General features: G+C 48.8%; 1 protein-coding gene across 2 annotated transcripts in view; it reads right to left on the bottom strand.

Moving 5' to 3' along the window:
- Nucleotides 1-27413, bottom strand: part of MPPED1 (metallophosphoesterase domain containing 1) — a 69453-nt gene that overhangs the window by 21121 nt on the left and 20919 nt on the right. For both annotated transcript variants that reach the window (XM_016188319.2, XM_007523452.3), the window contains exon 3: nt 26336-26517. In XM_016188319.2, coding sequence (XP_016043805.1) covers nt 26336-26517 — 182 coding nt within the window. The remainder of the gene's footprint in view (nt 1-26335; nt 26518-27413) is intronic.

The following is a 27413-nucleotide window of genomic DNA, read 5'->3' as shown; positions in this document are numbered from 1 at the left end:
GTGGCTATGAGCTAGGTACCGAGACAGCCTCTTCATCTCAGGTAACCACCACCTGCTCCTGCCTCCCTGTGTCCCCTGGAAAACAGCCTGACCCCAGGCTTAGGCCTCTGACTTCCCCCCCCCACTTCCTGCCTGTCCCTAATCGGAATAAAAAATAAAATGGTCAAGGTAAGCCCAGTGGGAGGGCCCTGATGGGTCAGGCAGCACCAAGAGCCAAATGAAGGTGAAGTCCCAGGTCAGAAGCTATGGAAAGACGGGGTGACCAGGCAGGAAAGAGCTGCAGCTGAGGTCACTGGATGGGATACTTCTGTGGCTTTGGAGGCATCAGCAAAAGGGAAAGTAACTTATGGAAACTGAGGCTTAGAAAGCTGGAAGGGGGCGAGGTGCATGCTGGACACACAGCTGGGAGGTGGCAGAGCTGGTCTCTGAGGAAGTCCTGTGCACCCCTCAGAACTTGCCACTTGTTTATGGGGAGCCCAGGAAAGTGCTCTTGACAAGACCCACAGCAGAGTCCATGTTGAGGCCTGAGAGCTGGGGCCACGACCCTGGCCTTGACCTTCGAGTTCCCAGCCATGGCGGGGTGAGCAAGAGGCCACCTGACCTAAATAGGACCCAAGCCTCACACTGCCTCGTCTCAGACGCTGAGTGACCAGCACCCCACTAGAAGTGACACAGTGCCCAGCATTAGGTGACACTGACCTGGGCTCCATCACACCTCGTGTGGGCAAGCATCTCAAGTTTTCAAAACCTTGGCCTTCCCTCCATCAAGAAGGTGGTGCCCTCTTCCATGAAGACATCATCATAAGCCCTCTTGTGGGCCTCTCCAGGACTAGGCCCTCACTATAAAATGGCAATGATAAGGGCTAACCCGTTTTCCAAAGGGAGGCTGGATCAGCCTGCTCTGTCACTCAAGGAACACTGGCCCTGAAATGAGTGCAGCCTAGAATGTTCCCAGCTGTGACCCAGGATTATGAGCGCAGACTGACAGAGACTTGGAAGTTATACAGGCTGCTGTGCTAACCATGAATAGCTATGGGTCCTGGGTCAGATTGATGTGGTAAACAGTTAATTGTTCTTATATTTTTTCTTCAAGTTTGGGAGATATTTTCTGCCCTAATCCAGCTTTCTAGTCCTATTCTCAACTCTGACACCATCTTCCCAGACAATACTTTTAGTCCACCACCATGTTAGCTATCAAGCTCAAACAAAAAAAAGTCTTGGACCCCTAGGAACATACCTAAAATAGACTTCCTAGCGTCTTTTCACCCTAAGATCCCTATTCTCCACTTTACAGTTCCTGTTTATTAAACATTTTGCCCTACTTTTATCTTCCCTTTTTCAGTCACCAAGTTGCAGATACTACTAAGAGTCCATCCTGACTTCCCTGGAAAAAAGACCTCACCAATGTGTCCTGGAGCCTCACCTCCCCAGCACCCTGCCCTACTAGGAAAGATAAAAACAGGCTGAGGGTATGGGTCAACCTGCTAATGTCCATGTCCAGTGGAGAAGCAATTGCAGAAGCCAGACCTCCCACTTTCTGCACCCCAAAAAGAATTTTGGTTTATACTCCTGGGGGGGGGGATGTTAGGGAAAGATGATCAGAGGGTTCTGAACTTCAATTCTACTAAGAATAGAAAAGTTTGTCATCAGGAATCTTTATTTTTTTAATTTTTTCTATTGTTGTTATATTGTTGTTGTTATTGATGTCGTTGTTGTTGGCTAGGACAGAGAGAAATGGAGAGAGGAGGGGAAGACAGAGAGGGGGAGAGAAAGACAGACACCTGCAGACCTGCTTCATCGCTTGTGAAGTGACGCCCCTGCAGGTGGGGAGCCGGGGGCTTGAAGCCATTCCTAGAGCTTCTACATATGCGCTTAACCCGCTGTGCTACTGCCCGACTCCCAGGAATCTTTATTTTTATAACATCGCTGAAAGGGAAATGCATCTAGAAGACACCAGAGGAGGCCAGGCACTCTCTCTTATCTGAGAGAAGGAAAAAAGGAAGGAAACTCCACCTCTTCCACTGCGAGAATGTAGCCGGATCCTAGCTCCAGAAATGCCTCTGCTCCAGAGTTTAAGCACTGCGCCACCACCCCACCCTCTGGAACACATAGATGCCCTAACATCAGTGATCAGACCCCCATAAGCATTCTAGGAAAAAGAGACATTTCTGGTCCCAGGTAAGCTTCATGCCTGCACCATACAAAAAAGTTCCCTCTACATACCAGCACTGCAGCTGATACCTGTGTTCTAGTTACAAGGAAATTAAAGAGGCCAGAAGGCAGTGAGATGCCCCACACCTGTTCCCACCAGCAGCTGGAAGCCCTACATTGTCTGTCCCTGTGCTGTGATTCTAAGGCCACCTGATTCCCAGCCCAACTGTGGAGCCAGGGAAGCAGCAGCAAGAGAACTGGACTGCAAAACAACCAGAAGCACAGGGCACTGGGTGGTGGTGCACCTGGCTAAGCTCACATAGTCTGAAGTGCCAAGGACCCACACAAGGATCCCGCACCTCTGGGCCAGGGCCAGGGCCAGGACTCAGACCCCAAGCTCACCAGGCTACAGCCCTGGAGCCCCAGTGCAGGGGTACGGGTGTCTGCTGTCTCCAGGCTCTGACTTAGCCTCGGTTTCACTTCAAGTCACCACCCGGCTTTAAGCCCGCCTGGCCTGGAGCCACACTAACATGCTTATCATGAGTCTGACAGGGGTGTTACTTAAGCCAATTAGCAAATTACTCCAACTTCACAGTTTGCACTGATTCCCAAGCTCCTGATGGCCAGAGAAGCTGTCAGCTCCCAGGGTCCTCATCCTCGGCATGACAGACAGCCGAGCCTCTCCCACTCGGGGGGTGGGGTGGATGGGGACAAGGACCCGCTCCTGTTAACAAGGCCATGTTGCATGCAGGCGTGTGGCCTTTACAAACTGCCAGGGCTGTCTGTCCCCAGGACCTGGTGAACACGGCCAAGAGACAGAGGGCTCATCCACCAGTGAACACAAAAGCCAAGCACCCCATACCCTTCTGAGCTTGGCACCCAGAAAACTTATCTGTCTGGTGCCCCGGGGCTTGGCAAACCCCCCAGCCTCATGCAACCTTCACAGACACTGGAGAGTTACTGCCCCACTTCCCAGGCTTGGCGAGGGTGCCTGATGACGTACATCACCGACACAGTGACAGAACATGTCAGCCACCTAAGGGATTTTGGGGCTTGGCCTCATCAAGCTCCCCCTGAACTGGGCCTCTGTCTGTCATGCTGCACTGCCTCACAGTGGAAGGAGGACGAGAGAGAAGCGAGGGTGCGAGGGGTACATACACATGGGATGGAGGGAGGGATTCCAGACAGGTGGACGGGCGCCAGGCAACAATGCACCTGGTAGAATGCAAGTTACTCAACACAAAGATGTGAGTTCAAGCCCCCAATCCCCAACTGCAGAGAAGCTTCAAGAGTGGTGAAGCAGTGCTACAGGTGTCTCTTTATCTCTCTCCCTTTCTAGCTCCCTCTCCCTTTTCAATTTTTCTCTGTCTTATCAAATAAGACAGAAAGAAAAAAAAAAAAAAAGGAAAAAATGGCCGCTAGGAGCAGTGGAATCATAGTGCCTACAACAAACCCCAGCGGCAAAAAATGAAAGAAAAAAGTTAGAAAAAATAAAAAATGAATAAACAGGCAGGTGGATGAGGAGACATGGAGTCATGTATGGCCCAGTCCCTCCATCGTGACCTCGGTCTCCCTCCTTTATACTAGACAGCTTCCATCTCCTTTTCCCCAAACCTTCCTCCTGACTTTCCTAGTTGGGCATTTTGCTCACACGGCCCCTACCAATCCTGGCTGGCCGTCTCTGAGTGCCTCCCATGTGCTCGGCTCTCTCACAGGTGTGGGCAAGGGAGTCCACTGGAAGGCCCTGGTGTGGGATGCCCAGCACAGAGGGGTCTGCTCCATCCCACGAAGTGGCCTCTGATGAGCCAGCCCAAGGCTGCACTGGCCTCCAGGTGTCTGTGGTGCTCTGCAATACTCACCAACCTGGCTGGGGACAAAATGAAGCCAACTCCCCAATGTGATACCCACACCCCAACCCAGGTAGTTGGCCACAAGCTTGGATTGCTAAGATAGTTCCCAAGCCCCGGCACCAAGGCACCCTTGAGGGACACAGTGATGAGTGAGATTTGGTCATGCAGTCTGTCCCAGGAGGGACACACAGAGGTCCCTGCCCACCCATAGCCTTCATTAGACACATAACTCAGAGAGGGCAAGGCATTTGCTGAAGGCCACACAGCAAAGACAAGAGGAAGCCTGTGATAATGGCTTTGGGGCAAGCTGGGGACTGAGAAGATAACAGGATGGCATCTGGGAAAGGGGATTGAGGGATGCGATCATAAGCCAGACTTGGGGGGTTAGGGTGGGCTGGGGGGCCTTCAGGGTGAGCTAGGATGAGCATGTCCCAACCTCAAATCTTTTTTTTTTTTTTTTGCAGGATTATCACTGGGGCTCGGTGCCTGCACTGTGAACCCACTGCTCCTAGAGGCCATTTTTTCCCCCTTTGTTGCCCTTGTTGTTTATCATTGTTATTTTTATTTTTGTTATTGCTGTTGTTGTTGGATAGGACAGAGAGAAATGGAGAGAGGAGGGAAGACAGAGAGGGGGAGAGAAAGATAGACACCTGCAGACCTGCTTCACCGCCTGTGAAGCGACTCCCTTGCAGGTGGGGAGCGGGGGGATCGAACCGAGATCCTTAGGCCAGTCCTTCTGCTTAGTGCCATGTGCACTTAACCCACTGCACTACTGCCTGGTCCCCACCTCAGATCTTCCAGAAGCACCAAAACCTCAAGAAATTCAGCCCTGTCCCCCTCTGCCCATCAGGTGAGGTCAATATCTATTGATAAAATATTCTGCTAGAGAGCCATCCGGAGATTTTCTCAAAATGCTTCCTTTCTGCTCAGCCAGACCATCTGAGATGCTGGTGTCTGCCAGCCATGCCTCCCTCTGTGGTAAAAGGAGGCTGGGGATTCATCAGCAGAGAGCTGGAGGATGAGCATATTGTGTTCACACTGCATTAGCTCTGGGCACCCAAAAAGGCAGACCGACACCCCACTGCCTCCCCCCTCCCGGCCATGTCCCACCATGGGGCACAGAAAGGGAGGGGGGTAAATAGGAATCACTGCTTCTCATGTTCCCAAGATGAATCTCCCCCCCTAAAAAAAAAAGGTTAGGGGTTCTTGATGGTTCACACTTAACCCACTCATTTAACAGAAAAAGCATCACCTGTTAAATTCAACAAGCTCTGTACAACCACCTTCCCCACCCCCATCATGGTTGCTGCTCGGAGCCCTGTGGAGTTTTAGTGCTCTCTCAACGCCAAGACAATCAGGAAAATGCCCACTCATAGCGTCTCCCGCCCATTCCCAGCTCGCCAGAGCCGACGAAGGGGGCGGAGGGGGCGGGTGCAGAGCCAGCTATCTCTGATAGCATCTCCAGTGCATCTCTGACAGTGTTGTGTTGAAACACTAGCCAGCAGCAGACTTCTGTGTCTAGACAAACACAAGGCTGGAGAACGGTCCATAGCCAGCTGGGAGCCACGAGGGTTCTGCAGGCACGTGGGGGCATAGATGGTAGGGTCACACAGCCAAACATGCATCAGGGACTCATGGGTGAAAAGGGCCAAGAGTGTTCTGTGTGTCCCCTGGACATGTGGCAGAGGTCTGAGGAGGAGACTGAGATCAAAATCAGGAGCAAATATGAAAGACAGTGCCCAGAGCCTGGCTGTGGAATCTGGGTTCTGTGAAAACCCCTTTTGCTCAGAGCCTCCAAATTTACAGCTATAGGGAGCATTCTGGGCTCTTCACTGGGCTGTGGGTTCCTCCAGCACTCACACAAGTAGCAGTACGCAGAGCACTGGTGCTGTCCTTGTGGCCAGTTATGAGGACACACATAGAGGGAGGAAATATCTTCTCAGAGATCACCAGATACAGGAGTCATCTGGGGCCCTGGGAAAGTCGGGGCTGCCCAAGAGGCAGAAGGCCATCAGGAAAGGGAACCGAGAACAGGGTCCTCCCCGTGGCTTCCAAAGAAAAGGCACAGCAAGCAGACTGGCTTGTCTGAATAATGGTGGGGGCATGCTGGGGCAGAGAGGCTCTCCATCTCTCCAGGGAAGATGGGGAAAGGGAAGCTAAACTGAGGAGAGTCCCATAGGAGAGGTGGTCGGGCCTCTGGGCTCTGGATTAGTTGGTGAGTCCCATGCTATCTCTGGGGATGGTTAACATGAGGTGTAAAAGCACAGGACACAGGAAGTGGGGGACTCTGGGCAGCCTCAGCTGCTGTGAGGCTGACAGAAAACTGGAGGTGGGTGTTAGAGGCCCCGTGTGGGACTCTGGGCACACAGCTCCACAGGTGTTCACATTTAAAGGGAAAATGCATACTTTTTTCTGTTCCTTCCTAATAATCAAATGTGTAATTTCCAAACGTGCTTTTAAAACAGGAACATATATAAGACAACCTTAGAGTATAAAAGAAGAGAAAAAAATGGGTAGACAATGTTCAAGCAAAGAATGGTAAGACAAGAACTGCTTAAAAAATTCTCTTAGTTGTGTGTATATATTAATATATAGATTACATGCATAATACTTTTTAAATTTTTATTTATCATTGGTAGAGACAGAGAGAAATCGAGAAGAGAGGGGAAAGATAGAGAGGGATAGAGAGACACCTGCAGCTCTACTTCACCACTTGTAAAGCTTTCTTCTCTGCAGGTGGGGATCAAGGGCTCGAACCTGGGTCCTTTTGCACTGTAATATGTGTGCTTAACCATAAGTGCGCCACCACCTGACCCCCTATGTATACTACTTTTATGTAAGACACATTTACGTACATACAGCCCTCTGTGTCTTGTTAAATGATGCTATTTTCTGTCTAGTACTTTTGAATCTTTCTGACAACATTTTTGTTCTTCTCATCCTTCTTATATATAATCTATTAAGGCTCTTTAATTTGCTGTTTGTGTTCAAATACTTTTCTTGTTATAGTTTACATCTGTTACCAAATGACCTGTATTTCTCTGAAAGATAGCAACTGTATGGTTTCACTCACATGTGCAATATAAATAACTGAAACACATGAACTTAGTTTTAAAAATCTCAAACTGTCTCCAAGACTTTGTGAAAGATGATGGTTATCTGGGAGAAAGTTGGGAGGGTGGCACAGAACTGCGGTGGTGGATGTGGAACTACTACTGTAACCTTATGATCTTATAAACCATTATTAAATCACTAATACAATAAATAAAAACAAGGATGTGCCAATGGTTTTAGTTGCCATTTCTGGGCACAGAATGCTGGAGGACAAAGAGTTCCTACAACACAGGGGAGCATGAAGGCCTGACATGCTCCCTCCCCATGACACCCATGCAGTCACATCCTTCACCTGCAACCTCCACAGAAGAGAGGGTTTCATCTCTAAGGGAAATAACAGCCCAGAGAACCCCTCAGGGAACATCTGGCCTGGGGGGAGAATGGAAAGGGAGACCAGTGACTGGGTAGGAAATGAGTCATGAATGGGGTGGCTTTGGACAGCTCAGCCCCTAACTCCCACTCAGATCTCAGATTGTGCAATCTAGCCTTGAAAATTGGGGAGCTTCTCTCAGGGGGAAAAAAGTTCTGGGAGGAAAAATATCAATAAATATCAATTTGGGGTGGGAAGCATGCCAACAATGGCTTCCCTGTGTCTGGAGAGAAAGAGAGAGAGAGAGAGGTGTCAGAGCACCATTCTACCAGTGTACACAGTGCCAGAGATCAAACCCAGGGTCTCATACGTGCAAGGTCTGTGCTCTACTGCTGAACCACCATCCCAGCCCTTGCTAGGCTCCTAAACACAGACACACAGCATGGTTGTGAAATTGGAAAACTTCAAGATAAAACAAAAACAACCAGAAGTGAGAGCGAGCAGAAGAAAGGAAATCACAGACAGTGAGCCTGGCACAGGGGAAAATAGTTAATCTAAAACTAACATTCTTGGTGAGATGATAGAAGATAAAGTTCATAGAAATTCTAGTAATCTAGTCTCACAAGTGAAAGGAAACCATAGCAGAGTGCTAAAACTTTGACAGAGAAGGGAAAGTTGAGTAGACTTTTCCAAATACTAAAACAAAAAAGACAGTGAATAACAGTTAAGAAAAGTTGTTTTTTTTTTTTTTTTAAATCAGAGGTCCAACATCTGAGTTTAACATGTTGTAGACATGGGGACAAAAGAGGTGAGGGAAAGTTTTTTTGGTTTTTTTTTTTTTGGGGGGGGGGACACAAAAAGGTTCCAGGACAAAAAGACAAGACTTGCTCTATTTACAAGTCACCTGCAATTATAGTACTCAAAGACCCAGGTTCAAGCCCCTGGTCCCCACTGGCAGGATGAAAGCTTCACGAGTGGTGAAGCAGTGCTGCAGGTGTCTCTCTCTCTCTCTTTCCCTATCTCTCACTCCCTTCTCAGTTTCTCTCTGTCTTTATCCAATAACAAATAAATAAATAGATTTGGGTAGAGAGAGGAGTAGGAACCAGAGCACCACTTGGACATGTCCTGTACTGAGGATTAAAGCCATATTTAAGTTCTGAGCTCTAATGCTGAGGTCTAATGCTGAGCAGCCAGCCTTCCAACCCTTGAAAAAGTCTAAGGAAACAGGCAGTATATCTCTATATTCAGTAGGTGAAGGAAATGAGGGGCTTAGGCGATGTAGTTAATAAGCAGAGAGGGCTCAGGCCATGTAGTTAGTAAGCAGAGGTGGGAATTTTTACCCAAATCCTCCTGCAGCCAATCATTCCCTCCCTGTCACAACCACCAAGATACAGTACATAGGCTACAGTTTTTTGGATTAAATATTCCTCTTAAAGGATGAGTGTGGCCATATATTTGAATTCTTACAAGTTTCCTCTGATGTGAGTAACTCTCGATGACTATCTCAAGCAGTGTAACACTTTTAAGAGGATCTTGTGGCCGCTATAAACAAGCTTTTAAAACCCATTTTAAGAAGTAAACAGAGGCTAGAACTAATTAAACAAATTCAGAAGAGGTGCAGCAAACAAAAACATTACACATGCACGTGTGCACACACAAACCCATTGCATTTCTGTACACTAACAATAAACAACTGGAAAAGAAAGTTAAGAAAGCAATCCCATTTGCAGTGGCATTAAAAAGAAGGGTGCAACCTTTAGGAATCAGCTTAAGCAAGAAGGCAAAAATGTTTCTCCATTGAAAACTATAAAACATTTGCTGAAAGAAATTAAAGAGGGAACCAAATAAATAGAAGGCATCTAATTTTGTATATTGGAAGACTTCGTGGGTTTTTGTTATTGTTGTAAATATTTTATTTTTGGTGTAGAGACAGAGAAAAATTGAGAGAAGGAGGGGAGGTGGAGGAGGGAGGTGAGAGGGAGAGAGGCACCTCCAGTAACTCTTCACTGCTCATGAAGTTCCTTCCCCCTTGCAGGTGGGCGCCAGGAACTAGAACCCAGGTCACGGCCCTGGGTAAATCCCCAGCACCACACAGGAGCACCATGGACAGCATCAAATCAATTCTCATATTATCTAAGTGCTTACATACTTATTTTTGGAATATACACATAGCTGGGGAGACAGGTCAGTAATTGCACATGGTGAGGCCCTGTTCATTCATAGTCATCACATTTTATAAAATATTGCAACTTCCCAAAGAAATCTACAAATTCAGTGTAATCCCTCCCCAAATCCCACAGACGTTTGTCTTTAATATTTATTTTATTTTAATGAGAGAGAAAGCTAGAGAGATGCCAGACTACTGCTCAGCTCTGGCTTATCGTGGTGTGGGGACTGAATCTGAGACTTCCAAACTTCAGGCGTGAAAGTCTACCACAATTTAAGTAAGGCATGAATCTTAATAGGAAAAGAAAACCTAGGCCCTGAATGCTAGACCGCCAAAATGAGTAGGGAGAACTATAGGTTCTAGAAAATGGTATCCTAGAAATGCCCTTTTTATAATCTTAGAACCCAGGAAGCAAATCATCTTTATCTTGGGAGTCAAACACTCTTGAGTCTTAGAAACCAAAGAAGTTGACAGGTGGAAAGGGACCCAGTGATCTAGACACTGGGTTACCCAGCCTCCTCTATCAAAAAGTCATTGAGAAGCACCAGGCCAGAGTATTGGGACCAGTTTCCCAGAGAATTCCCAGCCTGGGTTTCACCCAGGGTTTTCTACCCCAAATGGCAGGCATGTCTGCAAGACCAGATCCCTTTCGGTCACAGAAGAGATTTCCCAAAGGCTTCTTGGATGCTTTCTGGTTACAGACAGTCCATCTATAGGGGAAGAAAACTGGCCCAGTGGGGGTCGGGTGGTGGCGCAAAGCGCAAGGACCGGCATAAGGATCCCACTTCTGAGCCCCCAGCTCCCCACCTGCAAGGGAGTCGCTTCACAGGCAGTGAAGCAGGTCTGCAAGTGTCTGTCTTTCTCTCCCCCCTCTGTCTTCCCCTCCTCTCTCCATTTCTCTCTGTTCTGTCCAATAATGAACAACATCAACAATAACAATAATAACCATAACAAGGCTACAACAACAAGGGCAACAAAAGGGGGGGGGGAAAATGGCCTCCAGGAGCAGGATTCAGTGCAGGTACTGAGCCCTAGCAATAACCCTGAAAGCAAAAAAAAAAAAAAAAAAAAAAAAAAACCAGAAAAACAAAACAAAACAAAAAAACTGGCCCAGAGCAGTGTTCTTTACTGGCAACAGCTAAAATGAGTATTTAAAAGTGATGAAGACTAATGTTACCTTTAAAATAATCAAGTAAGATTTTTATTACAGGAGAGAGAGGTCAGAGCACTGTTCCAGTGATCAAACCCTGGAGCCTGGTACATGCAAGTCCTGTGCTCTACTGCTGAACCACCTCCTCATCCAAATCTTCCTTTTCTAAATATTCTGGGGGTGGGGAGCAGGGACGGGTGGCTGAAGAGATGGCTCAGTGGTACAGCACCTTCATGAGGTGTGCTTTATTATTTATTTATTTATTTATTTATACCAGAGCAGTGCTGGTATATGATGGTACTGGGGATTGAACCTGGGACCTCAGAGCCTCAGTCGTAAAACTGCTTGCATAACAATTATTATGTCTCCCCCATCCAGTATTCACAAGGCTTGAACACTAGCACCACATGAGAAAGAAAAAAAAACAGTCAAATTTCTGCAAATGGTGGAGCAATGTTTTCTGCATTCTCTTTCTCTCACTAATAAATAAATTTAAATATGTACACTCTTATTTTAAAAAAGTTCACATGTTTCAAATACATACATAGGTATCTTCCAAAAATGAGTAAAATCATCCCATAGTGGCTATCCATCTCCTTCCAGAACTGTGGCGGTGGAGGAGACATGGAACTATGTAGCCCTGCCATCTAACAACCTGTGACACAAATAAAGGAAAGACTTATGCAAAGCCAAGTCACCCTGCTGTTTCACTTTCCCCATCTATTCACTCTCCAGTCACTGTCCTTGATGCCACTAAACTCCAGGCCCCAGGGAGTGAGGAGCCCGAGCCAAGAGGTCCAGACACACCCTGCCATCTGGAGTGCCAACAGCACACAGCAATTTGAGCTCTGAAACGCTGACACACCAGGCCACACAGACCATGAACCTAGTGAGTGAGCTTTGCTCTCCAGGCAGAGGTAGGGCGGGAGGGGCTCTGGAAAGGTAGACACCAGAGGGTGATCACAGAAACAGGTGTAACCCCTCCTCACCCTCACCAGGTATAGAGTCAGCCAAGGTATGCCTGGAAAGGTTCCACCCAGCACAGCAGGAAAGCACTGAAGGGTCAGGGCAGGGGGCGCAGAACTGGATCAATGAGAAAAAAAAAAAAAAAAAGCTTCTTTGGAACACTACTATGCAAATGTTAGTCTGGAAAGTGTCTGTTGAGGGAGGTTGGGACGCTACCAAAGAAAGTCCCGCTTTGTCAGCTCCATGCCTTCCCTTCAGAGCCGTGGCTGTCAAACAAGCCCAGAATTAGCTCCAAACGGCCTGCCTCGAGCTCTCAAATCTTCATATGAATCCCGCAAGCTTGGAAAGGTGTGAAATTCTCCTTCTTAAGAGAAATCAAAGAAAACCAATATACTTTTAAGAATCCGACCTTCTTTAAAACAAATTGCAAAGAACTACTTTCTAACTTTTGAATATTTAACTTTTTTAAATGAGGAAAAGCCAGAGAGGCAGTACAGAAGTAGCCCATCAGACTTGCACGCTTAACATTCCAAAGATTCTAGGTTCAATCCCCAGTACCATTATAAGCCAGAGTTGAGAAATCAATCTGTCCATCTGTCCTGATGAAAATGAATAAATAGAAAAAGAAAAAAAGAAAATGAATAAATAAACCTCTTGAAATGGGAGTAAGATAAAAAAGAAGAGAAGGCATCTTTGGTTGATATGAACAACGGGAATAAAAGCCACATCAACAAAGCATTCACAAAATAGCCACAGTGAAATGAAGGCTGCATTTATTTTTTACCCCAGGTCAGGTCCCAGCTGAGCCCAGATCACCTCCTGCCTCCTAGGTTGGTCCCAATAGCAGTTCCCCTTTACAGGTGAGGAATCCAACGTTCAGGAAGAGGCTGAAACATGACCAAGGTCAGATGGCCTTGAAGAATGGAGCCAGGATTCAAGCCCAAGGAGGTCTCTCCAGAACCACTGATTGCAGCTGAAATATCTAATTCAGCCCTACAAAGACCGTGCAGGCAAATACACCAAGGCACGCAACTGGTGGAGGTGGAAAGAGGGTTTCTCTGCTCTAAAGACTCTATCCTTTCAACTGGGACTTGATTTAATGTACAAATAATGACAGAGTGCATGCACATCCATACTGCTGAAGATGCAGTGGTGCGCAAAACAGACAAGAATATTGGTAATAAAAAAATTAAAAATAGGGGCTGGTTGAGCGTACATGTGACCCAGCTCAAGGACCTGGGTTCAAGTCCCCACTCCCCACCTGCAAAGAGGACACTTTACAAATGAAGCAGGTCTGCAGGTGTCTATCTTTCTCTCTCCCTCTCTGTCTTCCCCCTCTGCTCTCAACTTCTCTCTGTCCTATCCAAAAAAAAAAAAAATGGCCAAAGGAGGAGTGGATTCATAGTGCAGGCACTGAGCCCCAACAATAACCCTGGGAGGGAAAAAAATGGAAGGAAGGAAGGGATGGAGGAAGGAAGGAAGGAAGGGAGGGAGGAAGAATTAAAGTATCAAGTCAGGGTGCAGTAGGATAGGTAGGTGATATGGAAACATTTAAAGTGGGTAGGCAGGAGAGGGACAGGCAGCACTCAGGAAACTCAGGGAACCATCACCCTGCAGCGGGCTCCATCTTCTCACCTGTAAAGCAGGGAGCTCAGGAAGGCACATTGAAACTGCAAAGCATCACCCAGAGGAAGTTGATGTGGCAATTGAAGTTCTCATGCATCTTGGCTATGAGACTCTGTGGCAAATGCATGTCTTTTGCATGTGAAATACATGGCACTGGCGTCTCTTCGGTTTCAACATGACTGTTTCACGGCTCTAATACTTGAGCTTTATTCCTAACCATCAGAGTTAAACGACCATATAGGGCAAGAGTTGCTAGTAGAAAGGGCTGGAATTTGAGGGATGCACAAAAAGAAATTCCCCCCATAAATTAAAAGGACACCTTGGGAGTTGGGCGGTTAAACACGCATGGCGCTAAGTGCAAGGACCAACATAAGGATCCTGGTTCAAGCCCCCAGCTCCCCACCTGCAGGGGAGTCAAATCACAGGAGGTGAAGCAGGTCTGCAGGTGTCTGTCTTTCTCTCCCCCTCTCTGTCTTCCCCTCCTCTCTCCATTTCTCTCTGTCCTATCTAACAATGACGACAACAATAATAGCTACAACAACAATTAAAAAAACAAAACAAGGGCAACAAAAGGGAAAATAAATAAATTAAATTTTAAAAATAAATAAATAAGGACGCCTTAGGTTTTATTGATAAACTAGTTTTTGAAAGCACAAAGCATGTGTTAGAGTCTCAGTTCTGCTTTACTTGCTGTATGACTGTGGGCAAGCCCCTTACCTTGCTGAGTTCAGGTTCTTCACCCACAGAGGCTGTAACAGCAAACCCCTGAAGAAGGCAACGTCTGGCTGAGCTGCCCCGTTCACTAGTCATTAACCCTCATGATTATGCGATTTCAAATTCATCGCAGTGAAATAAAACACAAAGGTCATGCTAGCCAAGGGTCACGTACTCAAAAATCACGAGAGGCCGGCGGCTATCCTATTGCACAGGGCTAGTTTAGAGCATGTCTATGGTCTCAGAAAGGTCTCGGTGGCCAAAGAGGTGGCTCAGTGGTAGAGCTCAGGACCTGTACACACAAGGTCTCAAGTTCAAAGTCTGGCACTGCATATGCCAAAATGATCCTCTGGTTCTCTATAGCTCTCATTAAAATTAAAGATATACTTTTTATTTTTCATGTATTTTACTCATTTATTTGAATGAGAGATGCAGAGAAAATGAGAGATTATGAGAGAGAGAGAGAGCCAGCCCAGAGCACTGCTCAGCTTTGGCTTATGGTTGTGTTGAAGGTTGAACCTGGGACCTCAGAGACTCAGGCATGACAGTATTTTGTATAACCATTATGCTATCACCTCAGCCCTAAAATATTGTTTAAAGAAAACTCTCTTGAAAAGCACAGACCTTGAGCCTTGCTAGTCTAGGAAGTATGTTAGAAATGTAAATGTTCCAGTCCAGCCTGAACCTGCAGAGTCCAGATCTGCCGCTGAATAAGACATTCACCCCAGAGGACTCTCATGCACCTGCAGCCTGAGAAGCAGTGGCTGTGAGAACCAAGTAAGAGGTGGGGAGAAAAGACACCCCACAAAGAGCACAGCTCTGTGATAAGGGCAGTGGCCAGCAAGACAGGATGCTGCTCACAGCTCCCTCTAAGTGGTGGTCATAGTCTCCAAACCAAATGAGTCAGGGAGCTTCCAGCTTAGTCTACCTGAGTTCAGGAGCAGGTGCAGGAGGAGAGGAGGGGGAGGCAGGAGAATGGCAGAAACGCAAGCGCCCAGACATTTCAGAAGTTTGTGTTCACATGGAGAGAGAATATTTCAATTCTGTGCTGGCCAGGATTTTCTGGCTTGCTAACTATTCCCGTTTTGGAATGAAGTCCAGCATGGAAATGACATTTCTTAAAATGCACAAGCTTATTTCATAGCCAAACACAGCTCTTCGTGCTTATAGGGGAAAAAAAATAATAATCCAACCAGGAAAAAAATCTTGCTTCCCCAGCCCTTAAATGACCCCAAAACAACCAGCTCTTTCTCTACCAACCAGCAGTGCCCCCAACTGCATTGCACAGAGCTAAGTTGAGTGCACACTGCAGGGTGAAGAAGCAGGACCTCAGTGTACCTGTTACTCTAGCAAATCGTCTCTCTACACAACTACGGGGGCGCGGGGGGGGGGACAGCATCTTGGAGGCATTGTACAGATGAAGAACCTAGGACCTGGGGCAGGTGACTCAGCTGCTCTCAGTCTCCCACCTAGGAGGCAGATGAGGTATGAGTTAAAAGGATGGGTATCTGACACGGTCACAGGTCTCCACTACTCCTTCATGTGTCTTCACAGCATGTGAGTTTTTTTATTTATTTTTCAGTGTTGGATCTTTCTCTCTCTTTTTTCCCCTTCCTTCCTTCCTTCCTTCCTTCCTTTCTTCTTGTATCTCTTCCTTATTTGGTGGAACAGAGAGAAATTGAGAGAGAAAAGGGTGAGACCAAGAGATATTTGCAACACTGCTTCATTGCTCATAAAGCTTCCCTCTTGAAGGTGGGGACTGGGGACTTGAACCCAGGTCCTTGCACATGTAATGTGTGTGCTCAACTGGGTGACCCTCATATCTTGGGGTTTTCTTATTTGTGTGTCTCTCAGTGGAAGTCTTGGCTATTTTCTTTTTTAAAATTTAAAATCCTCTTTTTAAATTATTTTAATTACCTTTATTTATTTACTGGGTAGAGACAGCCAAAAATAGAGAGGAAAGGGGATGATAGAGAAGGATAGAGACAGAGACGCCTGCAACACTGCTTCACCACTTGCAAAACTTTTCCCCTGCAGGTGGGGACTGGGGACTCAAACCCGGGTCCCAGCACTTTGTAACAAGTGTTCAACCAGGTGCACCACCACCCAACCCCAGTCTTGGCTGTTTTCACCACACACTGTATCCTTGGCTTCAATCTCAGAGTCTAGATCCAGGTAGGTGCCACTGCCCTCCCTGAGCTGGTCCTCACCTCCAGTCAACTTGCTTTTCCCCTCAGGTCTCCCAGGCACCCCACCTGTGCATCTTCTGCGAGTCCTTAATGCCACCACCATGTCTCATTCAGACTTGCTGCCTATGCCCAGAAGTCCCTGCCTGGGCATGGCTGGCTCCCTCTGTTCCAGTCTCTGCCCCCTTACCCTGAGCCTCTAATACATGGCAGCTCTGTTTCTCCATGGCCTGTGTGTTCATTGCTGCATCCCCAGAATCATGCCCAGAGCATTAAAAATAAAGCTAAGCAAACATCCCTGGAGTGAATAATCAAGTGCAAACTGGAAAACAAATAATAATGGCAATGATTATTCATGCCTCTGCCCTTTGGGGCAGGGTTAAAAACAAGTGAGAAGTGAGATCTCAGATCTATCAAAAACAAATAAGGTGGCAGCAAGAGGGGACAAGGGGGGGGCGCTTTTGGGGACCTTTGAGGGAGAATGGAAACGTTGACTAATTTTAGACTGAGTTAAATTGGATATGCATATTAAAAATTTATGAGTAACCGCCAAACAAATCAAAAAAGAATGTAGTATTTCCAACCCAGTAGAGGGGAAAAAAAGAAACTTCAATCAATCCAAAATTGGGCAGAGGGAGAGGCAGAAAACACACAGTGAATGACAGAAATGGACATGTGCTGTACACTGGGAGACGCCACACAAACACTGTTATTACTCAAATACAAAAATCATTACCAAGGCCCCTCTCTATAGAAATGACAGATCATGGGTTTGTTCCTTAAGGTGCTCACAGGTCAAGGAGAAGAGTGGCAAACAAGCCCCCCCCCCAAGAATCACAGCTATTCTCCAAATGCATCTCCTCTTTCCCTCAGCCCCCATACAGTTCAGGCCCTAGTTTCCAGCCCAGAGAACCCAGGTAGTCAGCAGTGCTGCTAGTCCAGGCCCTTCTCTCAGTTGCTCTAATTTATGTTGTAGGAACTCCAGATTTTGATTTGTCTCCAGCATCCTAGCATCTTATAGTCTCATTTGTAATAAATAAATAAATAAACTACTGCAAGCCCTGTAGCACAAGATGTACAAAGCAAGCAAAAAAAAAAAGGGAGTCGGGCGGTAACACAGTGGGTCAAGCACACGTGGTGCAAAGTGCGAGGACCGGCATAAGGATCCTGGTTAGAGCCCCCAGGTCCGCACCTGCAGGGGAGTCGCTTCACAAGTGGTGAAGCAGGTCTGCAGGTGTCTATCTTTCTCTCCCCCTCTCTGTCTTCCCCTCCTCTCTCCATTTCTCTCTGCCCTATCCAACGATGACATACATCAATAACAACAACAATCACCACAACAATAAAACAAGGGCAACAGATGGGAAAATAAATTAATTATTTTTTTTTAAAAAGCTAAAGGAATGAAGAAATACGCAAGTTAAAATCAAGACAACTTTGAGAGTCCAGACCTTTCTGAGAAGTGAGCCTCTACTTTATAGAACATTAACATTTAAAGACCTTTATGTTAGGGAAAATGGTGCTTTTAGGATGGAAGAAAAAAGTCTTTTTAAAAAAGGACCAAAAGACATACTTGAAACACACAGGCACACACACACACACACACACAGAGAGAGACACACACACCAGTGGGTCTCATTCCATTTCCAAAGCCACTCTGTTGTAAATAGATAATTATCACTTAAGCACACCTTTCAAGGGGTTTATACATTAACATGAAAATACTGTAATTATGACTGGCCGAAATCACTTGACTACAGCTGAGAATTCTAGATTATTCATCTTTATCAGAAATTCATTTTCTCCCATTAAGCTCCTAAAATGTGGTTTGGCCTTGTGAGTTTCTCTCTCTCTCTCTCTCTCTCTCTCTCCCTCTCTCTCTCCCTCTCTCCCTCTCTCCCTCTCTCCCTCCCTCTCTCTCTCTCTCTCTCCCTCTCTCTCTCCCTCCCTCCCTCCCTCTCTCTCTCTCTCCTTCCCTCCCTCTCTCTCTCTCTTATAAAGAATATAGAAAATTGATGTTTAAACGAACACTGAGGCACCGCTGCATGTTCACCCATCTTTGATCCAAGCCTCACCCTCCCCTTCCAGTTTGTCTTATTTGTCCCTCATGTCAGCCATTGTGCCTACACGCCACCAAATCCCTCAAGGACAACTGCCCCAGAGAACACAGCCTGCCAGAAATAACTTGAGGGTGGGCTGGGTGGCAGCACATCAGTTGAGGGCATATCACCATCATATGTGAGGACCAGGGTTCAAATCCCTGATCCCCACTCCCCACCTGCATGGGTGAAGTGGTGAAGCAGGGCTGCAGATGTCTCTCCCTCTTTCCTTATCCCTTTCTATACCTACTCCTTTCTGTTTCTCTCAGTCTTATCAAAAAAAAAAAAAGTAGTGGATTCTTTGTGTAGCGACTGGGCCCCAGTATATAGCCTGGTGGCAATTAAAAAGAAAGAGGGAGAGAAAGACTTGAGGCCTAGATTCCATTTGTTGTTGTTGCTGTTGCTGTTGCATGTTTTAAATATTCTATGGGAATAATGACACACGTTTGAAAATGTCTGCATCTGGCTATCAGATCCACCTAAGGAGAAAAGGGGCCAGACTCTATTTCTAGTCTGCAATGAGGACGACTGGAGAGAGAGAAGAGAGAGAGACAGGAAGAAGCAGGGGTCGGGGGAGGAGGGAAGAGTTGGGCAGACATTTTCTATGACAGTGTCCACAACACACAATGTTTCTCTTCTCCAACGCATATCAAACACTGTTAAATGGTCACCTGGGACTCACAGACACCAGGGCACGAACCTCCTTCCCCAAAGCTGTCCCCTCAGCACTGCAAGCAGGTCCAGTCCCAGCTCTCCAGCCACTCACAGAGCTTCTCCTGGCTCCTCCCTGCTGTGTCTTAGGGGTCCTTCAAAACTCTGAATCAAGTGGCAGCTGGTGGTGGCACACCTGGCTGACAGGACATGCTACAATGTATACGGGCCCCAGGTTCAAACCCCAGGTCTCCACCTGCAGGGGGAAAGCTTCGAGAGTGGTGAAGCAGAGCTGCAGGTGTCTCTCTTTGCCTCTCCTCTATTTCTCCTTCCCTCTCAATTTCTCTCTGTCTCTATCCAATAAATACATTAATAAAATGTTTTTAAAATACTTTGAATCCAACCATGCCCCCCGCACCCGCTCACCTCCAAGAACAAGTCCACATGCTGGGTCTGCAGGCCAGACACCCAGCCTCCACCCTCCCTGAGCTCAGGCCTGCTAAGCCTTCTGGCTGCACACCAGGTAATTTGGGGCCGGATCCTCTCAGCTCAGAACACCCACTGGGGGCCTTCCCAAGCCACCCGTGTCATGGAAACTCTCACTCCTGGCCCCATCACTTGGCCCCACTCTCGGTTTGGGTTCCCTATGAGTCTACAAGGAGCTGCCTGCTCACCCCATTTGCAGGTATTTTGCTAGTTCGTTTTTGTTTTCTTTTGTTTTATTGCCTCCAGGATTATCACTGTGGCGTGGTGTCTGCACTACGAATCCACTAACTCCTGGAGGGCTTTGCCCCCCTTTTTTATTGGATAGGACAGAGAGAAATTGAGAGGGGATGACAGATAAAAACAGAGAGAGATGGCGCAAAGCACAAGGACAGATGTAAGGATCCCGACCCCGGCTCCTCAACTGCAGGGGAGTGGCTTCACAGGCGGTGAAGCAGGTCTGCAGGTGTCTATCTTTCTCTCCCTTCTCTGTCTTCCCCTCCTCTCTCCATTTCTCTCTGTCCTATCCAACAACAATGGCATCAATAGCAAGAACAATAAAACAACAAGGGCAACAAAAGGGGAATAAATAAATTTTTAAAAAACCTAAATAAAAGAACTTAAAAATTTTTTATAAATGGAGAAAGAAAGATAGACACCTGCAGCCCTGCTTCACTGCCTGTTCACTGCTTGTTCCCCACAGGTGGGGAGCTAGGGGCTCAGATCAGGATCCTTGCACCAGTCCTTGTGCTTCATACTATGTGCACTTAACTCGGTGCCACCACTCCCCCCACCCCCATTTGTAGTTTGTCACCTGGCACTGCACCCTTGCTGGGGCCAGTGGTGAGGGTGATGGCCACAGTGTACGCCCCCATGTGAGTTAACATTTAAGAGGTCAGCTCCTCCTCAGCTCACCCACTTGCCCTCAGCAACCTCTGCCCTACAGGATAAAGGGACACTCACCTAATCTCTGGGACAGGAGGTGTGGGGACCAGGGGCTCCTTCCTGGACAGCAGCTAGGCCCCCAGGGAGGGGTGCCCACGAGGGGTGCAGGAAGCACGCAATACGGAGTTACATTTAACAGACACGGACACAATGGCTCCAGACACCCAGCTCTCGTATCCTGTCCCCTCCTCTGGAGAAGAAGATGTGAATCCTGCCTGCAGGTTTCTGTGTGACCCGGCCAACAGGGCCTCCCTACCCCCACCCAGTCTGATCTCCATACACCCCTGAGGACTATGGTCACTTCCAGCACCCCGTCTCACCTCCACGCAACCCCCTTGAATGGGGCAGGGTTGCCATGACTCTGCCTGGGGAAGCCCTCCACAAGGTCCTCTCCCAACATGTGGGGTGTACCCCAGAGTTGTCCTTTAAGAATAGGGGAGGCTTCTGCACCACTCGGGGGTAGAGTGGGGTGACGCAGGGACACAAGACACAGGGCGGGGGGTGCCCATTTGAGAGTATTCTGCAGCCCGGTAGTGCAGAGAGTGAGAAAGAGCAGGGTTTGGGCTGGGAGTGGCAACCTGAGCCCCCACACAGATGAGAAGCCCTTGGGGACCAGAGTCTGGGGAGGAGGACAGAAGTCAGAACAAATATCCACCACTCTAGGAGGAATTAGACACATGCCGAGGCTTGCAGCTGGGGACAGAGGAGTGGCCACTCAACCTTCCTGTGGGACTGGCCTCATGCCGGGGACCAGGAAAAGGACAATCAGACCATCCAACTAGCGAGGGAGATGGCAGAATGCTTCTGCAGAAAGACTCTCTCGTGTCTGAGGCACCAAACGTCCCAGGCTCAACCGCCCCCCAACCCGCACCACAGTGAGCTGAGAGGTGCCCTGCTCTATCTGTGTCTCCACCTCTCTCACTCACTAAAGCAAATAAAATTTCTTTAAAAAGAAGAAAAGAACCAAAGAAACCGCCTCCCAGGGATTCCTCTGCTTCCCTTCCTCTCCCTTCCTCACTCAGATTTTAATTAAGGGTTTGCTTGCAGAAGACCCATCTCTGTTTAACGAAATCCTTGGACCCTTTTTAGATTGTCTTCCAGAGCGTTTCATGCTAAGGCACCAGTAAAAAGTTAATTATAACTTCTAAGTACCCCATTACCAGGCCCTCATCTTCCTCCTCTGCTGCATTCTGCTAAGAGGGAGGAGGGGGGCACTTCTGTGTCCCTGGACAGCTCTGGGCTTTAGTCTAAGATTCCCACTTGTAGGCTCAGTGCCTGGCTGGACTGGGTTCTGAAGACTCTGCCTTCCAGGGAGAAGAGGAGCTAACAGTCTCAGAGTGCTCCCAGTAGCTTAGAGGTGATGGGGTGGGTGGGAACAGAGGACTGACAGTGATGTCCAGATAACCACAGAGGGCAGGTGAAACCGGCCTCAGTCTCAAAGGGGAAGGGAACAGGGTACAAGAAGCAGGCCTCCAATGGCATTCTGGAAAGTTCCTTTATACACCCTAGACTCTGGAGAGGGATCTGAGGGTTGGCAGTTCCATTTGAGCCACCACTCCTCTGAAATCCTAGCAGGCAGCCAGGTGGGAAGGTATCTTTAAGAAGACTGAATAATTCACAAGATCTCATAGAGAGAGCTGGGCTGGAGAGCAAAATGAGAGGGTTGAGAGGCAATGGGTTGGTCCTGGAAGAACCACCTTCAACAGGCAAGAGGAGATGGCAGGACCCGGAGAGGGAGTTGGTGTGGAAACTGGGGGAGGGGGGGAAGAGGCGCTGAACAGTGGCACACATTACCCAGTTAAACACACATATTACCAAGAGCAAGGATGGGGCTTCCAGCCCCCACATCCCACTTGCAGGTGAAGTTCACAAGTGGTGAAGCATGTCTGCAGGTATCTACATTTCTGTCTCTATCTCTCTTTCAAAAACTTTTTTATAGTTTTTATTTATTGGATGGAAACAGCCAGAAATCAAGAGAAAGGAGGGTTAAAAAAAAAAGGGGGGGGAGAGACAGAGAGACACCTACAACACTGTTTCACTACTCGCAAAGCTTTCCCCCTGCAGGTGGAGGACTGAGGGCTCAAACCCAGGTCCTTGTGCATTGTAACATGTGTGCTCAACCAGGTGTGCTACCACCCAGCCCCTCTTTCTCTCCCTCTCTCTGTCTCCCTGTCCACTCTCAATTTCTTTCTGTCCTATCTAATTAAAAAACAGAAAGCAAATGGAAAAAATGACCACCAGGATCAGTGGATTCAGAGTGCCAGCACCCAGCCCCAGTGATAACCCTGGAGACAATTTAACAAAGAAAGTCAGGAAGGAGAACCAAGTGACAGAGGCGGCTTCCAGGCAGGTAGGGAGAAGAGTCCAGAAGAAATTTCCTGTGGCCTCTTAGAGGTCCTTCCCAAGGCCAGCAAGCAAGGATGTCTGGCCAGGGGAGAGAACAGCCTGGACCTGCCAGTCACAGTCAGCCACCTTGCTGGCCCCTTGCAAATCCTGCTGATGTGGCATAACAAAGAGGACCTTTATTAATCTGTGTGCAGGTGGCCCTGCTCACCACTGGATCAGCGAATGGGGAGTAAGTTGTTTTGGTTACCAGATCTCTAACTTTCTCATTTGAGGGGCTGGCAGGGTAAATGGGCACTGGGTGGGTGGGGTCTCCTGGAGACCCCAGGAGTGGTCAGTGCATCCCTCACCCATCAGCAAGGTGAGCTTTTCTTTGAAGACATTGAAATGTTAAAGGGCCTTTAAGGCTACCAGAATCAGACATGATCCCACAGGAATTCAGAGTTGGGAGAACATGGAAGTCCTCCAGTATCCCCAACCCCTGACTTCAGTCCTGGAATGACCAGGAGCCTCTGCCCTCACTGGCCATGCTGTGCCGCCCCATCCCCGACACACACACCACCGTAACATTGCAGCTCAGCCTCAGACTTCTTTTCAAAGAAGCAACTTAGAAGCAGCCCTGCCCCACAGCACCAAAGCTGCCTCCAGGAACTGGGCTTGAGCCTGAGTCAGGCATATGGCAAAGCAGATGCACTATCTAGGCGAGCTATTGTGCCAGCCCTCTCTGACACTTCTCTTACTGCGTTTGTGGATCCAAAGTCTCCCTGTGGCCAGGACTCACCACTGCCAACCAGCAGGCACAGCAGGTGGCAAGCAGTGGATTGCAGGTGAAGTATACTGCGTAACAAAAGCATAGTTCCCTCTAGCTTGTGTGTGCATGTGCGTGTGTGTGTGAGTGATACGAGTGTATGACGTGTATGCCTGTGTGTGATGTGCTGAGAGAGAGCGGGAGAGAGAGAGAGAGTATGTGTGTGTGTGTTTGTGAGAGACAGAGAGAGAGAGTATGCAGTGTGTGTGTGTGTGTGTGTGTGTGTGTGTGTGTGTGTGTGTGAACTGACGTAGCTGAGATCACAGCAACATTTCTTAGAAACTCCATGAATGTTCCCCACCGCTTCCCCACCTGCTCACTTTATCACTGAGGGTAGTGTGCCCCCCTCTCTTGCCAAGTGACCCTGACCTCTACCCCAAGGGAGCCCCTGGCCTGGCCAAGTTGGACCATGTGAGCAAGCACAGCATCTACACAGCACTTTACAAAGTACAAAACTCTCTCTCACACATTCTCCAGCTCTGGGGAGCCCCAGCACCTCCTGGGGTAGAAAGGACGAAGGGAGCCCCAGCCCCCTCACTTAGAAGGAGAGCTCGTGGGTCCCACAATCCCAAAAACAGGCCCAAGATACTGACCCCACAGGCAAGTTACTTCACTTCTCTGGAGCTTGGTGTTCCTCTCTGTAAAAAGGGGGTGACAGCTGTGCCAGCCTTGTTCTGTGGTCAGGTGGACAGCATGATTCCAAGACGCACACTGACAGTGTGGATAGTTCCCAGCTGCACCCAAAGACACTGAATGCATGGCCAGTCACAGCCATGCTACTGCCCCCAGCCCACCAGGGTACAGCTGTGAGGAAGTCTGCACAGGATGCCCCCCAGGAGGCAGCATGGGGGCTTTCCTGGCAGGTCCTGTGCACACATGCACTCACACATGGATTCCTTCCCCTCCATCAGAGGCCCCAAGCCCCTTCTCACTCCCCAGTCTACAGTCCCACCCCATATGGCCCAGAAGCAAGCACTGCCATCTGCAAATACTCCAAGACAACAGAGAGGAGAGGCCAGGCCAGGTCAGGTCAGGAAAGGAGCCTTTTGTGAAAGGGAAGCTCACCTGTCCACCGGGCCTTGCCACCCAACTCAAGCAGGGCAGAGACATCAGTCCAACCCCCACAGAGAATTGTGACGAAGGCCTGAGTATCCCCATACTGTTCCACTTCCAAAAGGAGGTGATGAAGACAGCTCACCTGGGAGGGTGGCATGTGACATGGCCCAGGCTCAAGCCCTGGCACCACACAGGAGGGAGTTCTGGTGCTGTGGTGTCTCCCCCTATCTGTCAGCCTCTATCTCTCTATCTGAATGAAAGCGTGGCCTAGGAGCAGCAATGTGCACATGTGAGGTCCTGGTTTTGCCCCTCTCTCCCTAGTAACCCTGCCCGACTCTGGAGTCCTCTCCTCATCAGGCCTCAGCCCTCCTTAAAGACAGCTTCGTATGCCTCAGTCCACCTCAATCCCTCCTCAGCACACTCCACCCTTCTCAGGGGCCCAGGGGCTGCCCCCCTTACACAATGCCCAGCCCCTGTCAGCTCCTCCTCCAGAAGCCCTCCCCTGCTGGGAAGCAAGCACACTACATGCTTCCCGCCCTCAGACAACACTTGGGTCAGCCCTGAGGGTCATTCATTCACTCCCCACAGGAGGGAACACACATGTCGCTGGACCAGAGGCACATCAGGAACTGTCCCCATTCCTGGAAGCCTTTGCCAGCTGACAGATGGAGACAGCACACGCCTAGGATGCTGCTCCAAACAGCCTGCCCAGCAGGCAAGGAAAACGACTGGCCCACAGCCACAGCCCAGCCCTGCACCAGGCCTCCTGGTCCTGCCAGAGGAGCTCCACAACTCCTGGTAGAAAAGGCAGCAGGAGGCAGAAAGGGGCCTGGGGTAAAGCCTGGGGCAGGACCAGACTACGACTCGTTCAGCCCAAACAGGGCCCCAGGTTAGAACTCTGAGTTTAAATCAGACAAGCATAAAGTCTGCTTGTAAGTGTGTGGCTCTGTGGCAGAACCAAGGCTCTGACCACCAGCTCCCAGCCACCTGCACAGCCAGAGGAGCCTTGGGAGAGGAAGAGCCATGCCTGTGACCACCCAGGAGCCGTCCACTGTCCCCCTGGACAGAGACAACATACTAGGAGGCTTGTCTGGATTCCAAGCAAGTGGTTTTTCCCAGGGGACAGCCAGCTTTATATTTTGCTTATTCTGGAAGAAAGCAAAAAGACAAAACTCCAGGGGCCTGCTTATATATAAATCATCACCTGCTGGGACAGCCATGTGGGGACATGCTTCTCATCCCCTAGGCCCTTGGCAGGCACCATGGAGGTTTGGTGGGGGCATTGTCTGGATGGCACAGGGCCTGGACACACCAACTGAACGCCCTCCTTGGACTCACCATGTCCTGAGAGTCACTTATTCATTGGCTCATTCATTCATTCATTCACCAACTATTTATAGAGTGTCTATGGATACAAGGTAATGGAGGCTAGAATCCCAAGTGGACAAACCAAACCTGAGTAAATCCCTTTGGGAAGGGGTGTCCCAGGTCAGAACCGCCACCTTCCATGAACCCCCCCCACACACACCAAATAAATGGAAACTGCAGAGGAAGCAGGTGCTGGGGCAAGGGACATCTCAGGTGTGATGAGGACAAGAAGACATGGGCTGGTCCCGGGTCGGGAAGGCTCACAGGTCAGGCAGACAGGCAGAGGCCATGGGGAGAAGGGTGGCCCGAGGCCTGGGCCCCTGTAGGTGCCCACCCCCTGCCAGCACCTACCAAGCCACTCGTTGAACTTCTTCACCTCGCTCGGGAGCCCCAGCTCCGTGAAGTCCCCGGCATGGATCAGCACATCTCCATAGGGCATCTGGATGGGGTCTGTCCTAGAGTGTGTGTCAGACACGCAGACAAAGCGGGTGTAGCCAGGCGGCTTGGGTGCGTCGTGAGGCACTGGGTCCACCCTGTGGGGAGAGGGGACACTGCGATCATGGTCAGGGCACCAGGGAGCTGGTGGCTTCTCCAGGTCTAAGCAGGTGTCACCAACTCAGGTGACATCAACCACCAAGTCTGAGCACCCAGTCTCCCAGGACATGCTGAAGCCCCATCCTGACTCTCCTGCTCACTGGCCAGGCGAAACAGTTTTCCTCTGAGCTTCAACTTCTCCTTGGGGGCAGGGGAACCCATGGAGGGCAGTCATGAAGTTTAAAGGGATAAAGGGAGTGACTTCTCGTATAGGGCCAACTACACAACTGCACACAGTGGGGGGGGGGGTTTGTTTTGTTTTGTTTTTCATTCATCTCACAGGCTTCACCACTGTAGGCTGATTTTTTCAAACAGAGAGGCAAAGGCAGAGAAAGAGACCACAGCAGCAAAGCATTCTCCAGTGCAGTGGGGGCCAGCCTGGAGCCTGGTTCATACACACAGCAAAGCAATGCAATACCCAAGTGGGCTACCTCGCCAGGCCTCCCAGCCTGTTGGTCACTGTCAGCCCCCACAAGGTCTGCTTAGATGTCTTCTGCCTTTCTTAATACCTTTATCTATTGGATAGAGACAGCCAGAAATCAAGAGGGAAAAGGGAGGTAGCATGGGAGATACAGAGAGACACCTTCAGCACTGCTTCACCACTTGCAAAGCTTTCCCTCTGCAGGTGGAGACTGGGGTCTCAAACCCTGGTCCTTGAGTATTGTAACTCGTGTGCTCAGCCAGGTGCACCACCACCTGGCCCCCAGAAGGCTTCAACACCTCCCTCCCATGAAAATTTAACACCACAGGTATGCTGTTTCTCTGCTTGTGTACAATATGTGAAGCTGGGCTTTTATAACAAGGGAAAGAATTTTTTTACCCCACACCCACCTAA

Source organism: Erinaceus europaeus, chromosome 4 (assembly GCF_950295315.1).
Source record: "Erinaceus europaeus chromosome 4, mEriEur2.1, whole genome shotgun sequence".
NCBI classification, from domain to species: Eukaryota; Metazoa; Chordata; class Mammalia; order Eulipotyphla; family Erinaceidae; genus Erinaceus; species Erinaceus europaeus.
The sequence above is the reverse complement of the archived record's forward strand: the minus strand, read 5'-3'. Positions and strand labels throughout refer to the sequence as shown.